The sequence below is a fragment of the Pteropus alecto genome, unplaced genomic scaffold, assembly GCF_000325575.1.
Source record: "Pteropus alecto unplaced genomic scaffold, ASM32557v1 scaffold314, whole genome shotgun sequence".
In the NCBI taxonomy this organism is placed as follows: domain Eukaryota; kingdom Metazoa; phylum Chordata; class Mammalia; order Chiroptera; family Pteropodidae; genus Pteropus; species Pteropus alecto.
The window spans coordinates 646,660-655,084 of record NW_006435849.1 but is presented as its reverse complement, the minus strand read 5'-3'; the positions used below and the strand labels follow the sequence as shown (position 1 = coordinate 655,084).

The 8,425-nt window shown below is 50.3% G+C and overlaps 1 protein-coding gene across 1 annotated transcript in view; it reads left to right on the top strand.

Moving 5' to 3' along the window:
* CATSPERG (cation channel sperm associated auxiliary subunit gamma) overlaps positions 1-6,182 on the top strand; it is a 25,568-nt gene extending 19,386 nt beyond the window's left edge. Inside the window, exons 17-29 of the mRNA XM_025046657.1 lie at positions 95-308; positions 634-696; positions 797-999; positions 1,165-1,279; positions 1,416-1,496; positions 1,582-1,638; positions 3,330-3,486; positions 3,700-3,763; positions 3,886-3,981; positions 4,275-4,364; positions 5,363-5,455; positions 5,544-5,643; positions 5,733-6,182. Coding sequence (XP_024902425.1) covers positions 95-308; positions 634-696; positions 797-999; positions 1,165-1,279; positions 1,416-1,496; positions 1,582-1,638; positions 3,330-3,486; positions 3,700-3,763; positions 3,886-3,981; positions 4,275-4,364; positions 5,363-5,455; positions 5,544-5,643; positions 5,733-5,999 — 1,600 coding nt within the window. The 3' untranslated portion in view covers positions 6,000-6,182. The remainder of the gene's footprint in view (positions 1-94; positions 309-633; positions 697-796; positions 1,000-1,164; positions 1,280-1,415; positions 1,497-1,581; positions 1,639-3,329; positions 3,487-3,699; positions 3,764-3,885; positions 3,982-4,274; positions 4,365-5,362; positions 5,456-5,543; positions 5,644-5,732) is intronic.
* The last annotated feature ends 2,243 nt before the right edge of the window (positions 6,183-8,425 follow it).

The window sequence follows — 8,425 nt, the reverse complement described above, 5'->3', positions numbered from 1 at the left end:
TGGATGTGATTTGGGGAGTGGGAAACAAGCCTGCGGAGTCTCCGGGGCGCTGGCACGGAAATGCCAGCCTCCATCCCCCACTACCGCCACACAGGAGCCACATGACGCTCTCCTTCAGAAATGTCTGCCCCTTCACGGTGATGCGCCTGCAGAACCTGCCCAACCCGCAGAGATACACGCGCCAGGAGCGCTACCGGGCGCAGCCGCCGCGCGTGCTGGAGCCCTCTGGCTTCCACACGGAGAACTCGCTGGCTCTCTATCAGGGCCTCGTCTACTACCTGCTCTGGCTGCACTCCAAGTATGACAAGGTGGGCGGCTGGGGGGCTGTCCCAGGCCGGGCCTGGTCTGAGATAGGACTGCGGAGGCACGGAAGGCAAGGCCCGCGAGGCTGGAGGAACGACTGCGGAGGGTGGCCCAGCGGAGGCGCCTCGATGAGTCTGGGCTCCGGGGCAGGGGGCTTGAGCAGAGCTCTGGGAGATGGCTTTGCGGGTGTGGCCTCTGGGCTGAAAGCAGGGCGGCCCGGGGGTTGGGTTAGGGGCCGGGATTAAGGCTGGGAAGGGGCCTGGGGATGCCAACTGCTTGGGGGCGCTCCCCTGTGCCCCGCCCGGCTCACGGTGCCGGCGGTCCCCGCAGCCATACGCCGACCCTGTGCACGACTCCACCTGGCACTGGTGGAAGAACAAGAAACAGGACCAGGTGCATGGAGAGGGTTGCGAGTGAGGGAAAGGTGGCCCCGCCCCGCCCCCTCCCCGTACCCTCTCCAGGTACTGACTTCGCCCTGCTTCCCACGTTCCAGGATTACTACTTCTACCTGGCGAGCAACTGGCGGAGCGCGGGTAACGTGCACATCGATATGATGAGCTACAAAAAGCTCTATGACCTCAAGGCTGGGAACCAGCTGCCCGAGCGCATCTTCCTGGATAAGGGCACCAGCTACCAGTTCTCCATCTTCCTGACGGTCCGGGGCCGCTCATTCAAGTCAGAGTCGGAGCACGGTCTGTGGGCGAGACCCTGTGGGCGAGACCAAGTGGAGTCTGAGCAGCGGGGAGTGGAGTGCGGGGCGGGGGGCAGGAGGGTGCTGGGACCTGGGCACCATCTACAGGGTAGGGCTCCTGTCAGGGCTGATAGGAGGCCCTAACCCTTCCACGTGCTATGAGCAGACAGCACCTTCCCCCTGCGGAGCCAGTTGGGCCTAGGCTTGGGGCTGGCTGATCCGTCCTGTATTCACGCGGTGGTGAAACAGAAGATCTTTATTAATCGCAACTCGGCGCTTTTCTGGGTGAGACCAGATGGTGAGGAGGTACAGGGGCAGATTTACTGGGGCAGTGGACGTGCTGCAAGCCGGTGGTTACTTGAACTAACCCTGAATCTTCGGGCACGCCTGTTGACCCCTTTATTTCTGTCCCCCACCCCAGGTTACGCTCAGCGATAAAAGCTTTTGCTTTGACCAGGGTATTAGTGGACATCACCTCGTGAAGACCTCTGTGACGATCAAGGTGTGGACCAAGCCTGGAGGGGAAGGATGGGGGATGAGGAGAAAGACTGGGCCCAGGACCCACTGTCATCACCTACTACCCACAGGTGGTGGGCTCGGCTGGGCACTGCTTCCAGAACACGATGCAGGGGCCCCGCATGCAAGTATTAGACCATGGGGTACCCAGCCCTGTGCTGGGAGGGAAGGGGTTGGATGGCACCTTGACAGGGCTGATTCTGTGTGCTCCCCTGGGAACCCCACCCACACTCTCGCTTCTTTCATCCTTTTCTGTTTTCAGAAAGGGCGGCCCTTACAGTTGTGTAGATTGTATCCGAGCTTGTGTGTTCTTTCTGACACTGTTCTGCAGGGGGAAGTAAAATATATGACAGGGTTCTCTTTTCCAGTTGTCACGAAGGCCCCGCGTGGGCAAGCTTGGCTTTTCTTCTTCATGTCGCTCTTCATTTGCCCACTCACACATGCTTTGTTCACTTTGGGTCCTCGGTTCTTCACTTACTTATACATGCAATAGCCCCTTTGCAGAGAGAGGCAGATACTGAGGCTCAGAGAGGGTAGACATCTCCAAGTAACTCAGGGAGCTAATAAGTGGTGGAGGATGGATCCGACCCAGAGGCTTTGCTCCCTCCCACTTCCCTGCCCACTCACCAGCAGACGAAGCCTGGTACTCCTCCCACCTGGCTTGGTACGACCTAGGGCAGTAAAAAAGGGGGTTGGGTTGCTACTGCCCCCAACTCCTTGGATTACATGAGATAATCAGGGTCAAGTGCAGAAAAAGAGTGACTGACCTCGGCCTCCATAGGTGTGTCCTGCTATGCTTAGCGATAGGCATTATCTTCCACAGAAGGTCAAAGTTAACACCCCCACTATTGACCTGGCAGATTCCTTTGGGGAATCTAATCTGCAACACACCATTACAGCAAAAGGTTAGAAACAACCTAAACGTACATTAATAAGGGGGTGGTTGAATAGATTATGGCACATCGTGCAATGGTAAAATATGCAGCTGTAAAAAAAAAAAAGGAAGAAAGGAAGAAAAGAAAGACCGCATAGTGATGTGGAGTGGTCTCCAAAACGTATTCTATTCTTAAGAGTAAAAAAAAAGCTGAGTTCCCAATAGTGTATATAAAGCATTAGCCTGAAAGAGGTTCACTGAAAACATATATTCATTTTGCTTTTATTTGCGTGAAGAAACTTTGGGGAAATGAGCAAGAAAGTACTCACAGAGGTTCCCTCTCTGGGGATAGAGGAGAGGCAGGACAGTTGGAGGATGGGAATGGAGGGGAAACTTTCCACTATATATACTGGGGTGTGTATATACATATTTCCTTCCCTTCCTCGTTACACTAACCCTGAGCCTAATTGCATTTCATTTCCACCAATAAGTAAAGACCACCCAGTAACAACAACCAATCAAGTACCATAACTATACAAAGCAACAATACCTATAGCCTCCATACTAAAAAGCCCAGAATCCCCAGTATCATAAGTAACTCAGCCCCCTATACCACTGAACTCAGATACAACCTCTATCTTCTCATTTTTTAACATACACAGCACTAATATGGCCTCCATAACTAGATCAGATGTAAAAGCTCCTGAAACAGTTTTGAGGATCAAATGCCTTTGAATATGTACAGCACTTAGAGAACATCACCCAGTGCCTTGCACAGGGGAAGAGCTACATGAGTGTTTGAGGTTATTAGAGTATTATTTTAAGGAAAATAATGCTTGGATTGCTCCCTGGTGAGAGCGAGCATGGCAGACAGTGGTGGTGTGCGTGGGAGGAGGGGTGTCCTCATCTCACCCCCCAGCCCAAGTCTTTTCTCCTCCCACTCAGGGCAACCTGATGGTGCCAGTGCTTATCGGCTGCCCGCCCGGCAAGCGCCTGGCCTTTGACATCACCTACACGCTGGAGTACAACCGCCTGCAGAACAAACACTACTTCGACTGCGTGCATGTCAACCGCGAGATGCCCTGCTTCCACTTCCGCGACAGTGCGTGTCCAGTCCCCTCTTCTGCCTTGTTCATTGTCTTCTGCCCCCACCACTTTGCTTTTTCGGGCTTTCCTCTCTGCCAGCTCACCTCCCCACCCATCCTCTGCTTTACCCCTTGGTCTTCTCTCTCTCTCTCTTTCCTCCCCCCGACCCCGTCCTCCACTTCTCTGGCCAAGCTAATTCTCCTGGTCTCTAACCCCTCTGACCTCACAGCCTTCTACCCCTTCTTCTTGATCCAAGATATGGTGACGGGGGACTCTGGCAGTTTTAAGGGCAGGTAAAGGCCTGGCCAAGCCCCGGCTGACGGGAGTGGGGAGGTGGGTAGGGAGTGGAGTGGGGGCTGGGTGATAGAGCTGATGTAGGAGCCTGAATAACGAGGCGCACCTCTGCTCCCGGCAGCTACGTGCTAAAGGTGGTAGGTGGTGGGCCCAACCTGGACAACATCAGGGAATACAGTGAGGAGGAGATTTACCGCTTCAACAGCCCCTTGGACAAGTAATCCCTGAGGGCCCGGGCCAGCCAGTAATGAACCTTCCTTCCCTTGCAAACCCCTCAGGCTTCTCAGGTCCAGGTCCACACCTCACCCTCGCTGCAGGCCCCACGCACCTTGGGATCTCAGTCCCCGCCCACAGCAAGTCTCCTAGGTTCTCACAAACTCTTGCCCCACCCCCAATGTGAGGCCCCGCCCACAAAGGGGTCATTCCGCCCCCTAACACCACACCTACTTCTGGCCTCAGGCTAAGCCGGCCTCTGAAGCACCCCCACTGAGGTTGCTCTGTCTTCCACAGCACCAAGAGCCTCATCTGGACTACAAAAAACACAACAATCGCCAAGGACTCGGCCTTCAACGTCATGTCCCACCAGAGCTTGGGCATTAAGTGAGTGCGTGGCTGCAGACTCCCCTATGCCCTACTTCACCACGGTCTTTAGGGCCTGTCCATCCCTTCTGTCTCTGGGAGACCTCTTGATCCCCAATGTGCACTGACCGCCTTTGTGTTCCTCAAATGAGGCTGACCTTTACATGAGCTGAACCCCCTGTTTGTGGGGCTGGTCCCTCTTACTTTTTCTTCAGGCCTTAGTTCAGATGCCTCTTCATCCAGGAGGATTTTCTGATGGTTCTAGATGGGAGAGTTGGCTCCCATATACTCCTGTGCTACCCCATCTAGCCCTGACCCCTCTGGTGGTCACTGTCTCCTGTGGGATCTGTCACCCGTACGGGTCCAGGTCCTGAAAAAACTCAACGTAGTATTGGTAAAATGAGACAGAATGAATGAATGAATGAATGATAGACATTTATTGACATTTGAATGGAGTTCTTAATGAATGAATAAAACAGTGGAAGAAGAAATTAGTATATAAGGGCTCAATTACTATTTTTGTTTCAATGAAAGGAAGAAAATGATGCCATGAGCAAATGAAGGAAGGGAGTGAATGAACAAAGTAACCAACTTGCACTTTGTCAGTGTTCAACCTATGTCTGTTGAATAAATTAACAAAGGAAAGAATAAATGAATGAAGATATGACTTTGTACCTAGTAGATGCTCGAGCTGAAGGAATGAAGGCAGCAAGGAATAAGTGAGGAGCTGGCACATAATAGATGTATAATAGGTGTAATCTAGATGAATGCATAATAATGGAATTGACAGATGGACCTGTAAAGGCAGGAGGAAATTAATGAGTAAACAAATAGTCTTATCACTTGCTAGGCATTCAGCCAGTCTATTGGATGAATGAATGAAGGATGAATCAGGGAAGAATGTATAAGATTGTATATAGTTGGTGCTCATCCAGAGTCTGTGCGGTGGAGAGAGAAATTAGGGGTTGGCATGTGCTAGACATGATTTGCAACATAAGTGCCTGAACTTGGTCTCCCAGGTGGCTGTGTCTACAGAACTCCCCATGCCATGACACCGTTCCCCATAGCATCTTCGCCCCCGAATTCTTCTTCAAGGTGTTGGTGAGCAACAGGTGAGCCAGGCCTGTGACCCAGGTGGGGTCAGGGGCTCCCTGTGGGGTCCTTGACTCCTCTCCAATCCTGGACCCCCTCCCCCAACAGAGGTGTGGACAAGAGCACATACTGTGACTACCAGCTCACCTTTCTGCTGCATATCCATGGGCTTCCACTCAGTGCCAGGCGGTCCTTCTTCATTCTCATGGTGAGTAGCTAGCTTCCCAGGAGCTACCCTGCCAGGTGGAAGGGACCCCCCCAGGCTGCCCACCTATGCTTGTTGTATGGTGCCTGCAGGTATCAATCAGCATCTTTCTCAGCGTGGTGATCCTGTACATCATATTCTGCCTCCTGCTGCCCCTTATGGTGAAAACCTGCAAATTCCTTCGCTGGAAGATCAACAACATCATCACCTCAGAATTCTACTACACTCACAGCTCCTCTTCCAGAGTCCTCAGCAGCACATCTGAGACCAGATCCAGTGTTAGCTCCAGGGGCAGCTTCCAGGTGGCAGAGAAGAACAAGGCTGAACCTGAAAAAATTGGGAAGAAGCCACTGACCTGAATGTCTTACCTGCCCCACCCAAACCTCACCCAGTCTCATCCCTTACTTCTTGGGCTATCTTGAAAATGCAACCTGTCGCCCCAAGCCTTCCTTTCTGCTTTGCTTGAATTTTGACTTCTCCTTTAGACCACACAGCCACATAGATCATTAAAATACCAAAATCCTGCCATGCCAGCTGGTAAATAGCGGCTTCTTTGTGTGCCTACCAACTCAGCCTCTCCCCAAGGTGCCCCTGACTTCCTATAGTCAAGCAGAATCCTTAATGACCCAGGCCAAGTGCCTGTAGTCTGTTTTTATTGTTAGGTGCCCAGGTTTAGTACCAACTGTCAAATATTTTCAATGTCAACACCTATCTGGTGTCTAGCTTAAGGAACAAACTTTGGAGAGGTTAGGATCTTTGTTTTAGATGCAAGAAGCAAGAAATGTCACTTGAATGGTCCATATTGAAATGGTAATATATAGGTTTTCTCAATATAGGCTTCGGGTACAGTTTGATCCAGAAGTCTTCAATATCTATAGGACTCTGGCTCCATTTCTCTGTAGCTTTCCCTGCTCTGCCCTCCTCTGAGTATGGCCTCTTACCTCAGGTCAGCCTCCGTCATATTCTGAGCTGCACATACCTATCTTATTATCCAGAGAAAGAAAGGGCTGGAGTCCAACATTAGCAGGCTGTCAGTCCTGTCAGTCACCCTGTTTGGATGGGGTCATAAGCTCATCATTTTACCACTCACATTGCCAGAGGAATGAGACCCTGGTTGGTTTAAACCAACCAGAGTTCATCCCTGGAGCTGAGTCGTTCACTCCCTAATCTCATGCTCGTGTGTGTGTGTGTGTGTGTGTGTGTGTGTGTGTAAGAGCAGTTCTTGCAAGGACAATGTGCTGTCAAGAAGGGAGAAAGGAAGCTGAAAGGCAAAAAGCAAATGTGCCTTTGTTCTTCACTCTTTGTCCACCCAGTGAGCTCAACTCCAGCGAGAAACGACGATAGATGTCCTCCACCCTCCACTCCTCTAGGAGTAGAGGCCCAGGGGACATACACTCTGAGGAGACATGAGAGCAGACAGTCAGACCAGTCTGTCCGTGATGAGACAGCTCCAGAGTGAGTAGGGCCACTGGGGTCATGTTATAGAACTTGGGAAATATCAGAGAGGCAGTCGGAGCTGAGAAGTTGAAGGATGTAGTCAAATATTAGAACGATGCCCCTGGCTGCCCTGTGGAGGATGGCTCAGAACTAGAGCCAGGGATCCCAGGGAAACAGTAGGCCAGGGACCTAGACAGATGAGGATGGTGCTGGATCACAGCCTGGTACAGGAAAGAGAGGAAGGTGCAGGTGGGAGATATGCTCAGAGGCCTAGTGAACAGGTTGTGGAGGTAGCGGACCATGAAAGGAGTGGGAGCATTTAGGAAAAGGCCCGGGTCCTGGGGGCCAAAGAGGCTATGTCATTGAGATGAAGATCAGGGAGAAGGAGCAGGTTTGGGAGAGACACTGAGGTTGGGATCAGGGTGTTGGAGGTCAGAGAGACTTCTAAAGGAGGCTATCCAAGAGACTGTAGGAACCTCAGATCTGGGGCTCAGGAGGGAGATTAGGGGTGGTCAAGAAGTATGAAACAATAGCGGTAAAGACTCATCTATCAACAGCATTAATTACACTGATGCAATTAAGGAGAACATGATGAGAATATCCTGTTTTGACCTGTCTTAGTCCGTTCAGGCTGCCACAACAGAATACCATAGACGGAGTGCCTTACAACAACAGAAATTTATTTCTCACAGTTCTGGAGGCTTGGAAGTTCAAGATCAAGTCCAGATTCCATGTCTAGTAAGAACTTGCTTCCTAGTTTGTAGACAGCTTTTTGCTGTATTCTCACATGGTGGAAGGGATGCGAGAAGTCTTTGGGATCTCTTTTATAAGCGCATTAATCTCGATTATGAGGGCTCTCCCTCATGACCTAATCACTTCACAAAGGCTCTACCTTCTGATGCCATTACATTGGGGGTTAGGTTTCAACATATAAATTTGGGGGGTACAAAGATTCAGTCCAGATCAGATCCCTTTTCTTAGATTATTGAGTAAACTTCATGATGCTCTATCAAGAAAATATTATCATTATTCCCATTTCACAGATGATGAAACAGAGGCTCAAGTATGCAAACATGTATAATTACATAAATAGATGCCTGGAAAGGCTTTTTCTAAAATTAAACATTTATTCTTTATATAAATTCTAAGTCAAATAGAAATATGAGAAAACTTTGAACATGATTATCAAGTTTAGTGATTATCAAAGAAAGATGGCATATGACATATGGTAATTAAAGCCAAAATCATTTTTATTAAAATTGGGAACAAAACAAGAATGACTCATCACTGTTTCCAGCATTGTGTTTGGAGATTTTAGCTAATGTAATAAGTCAAGAAAAAGAACAAC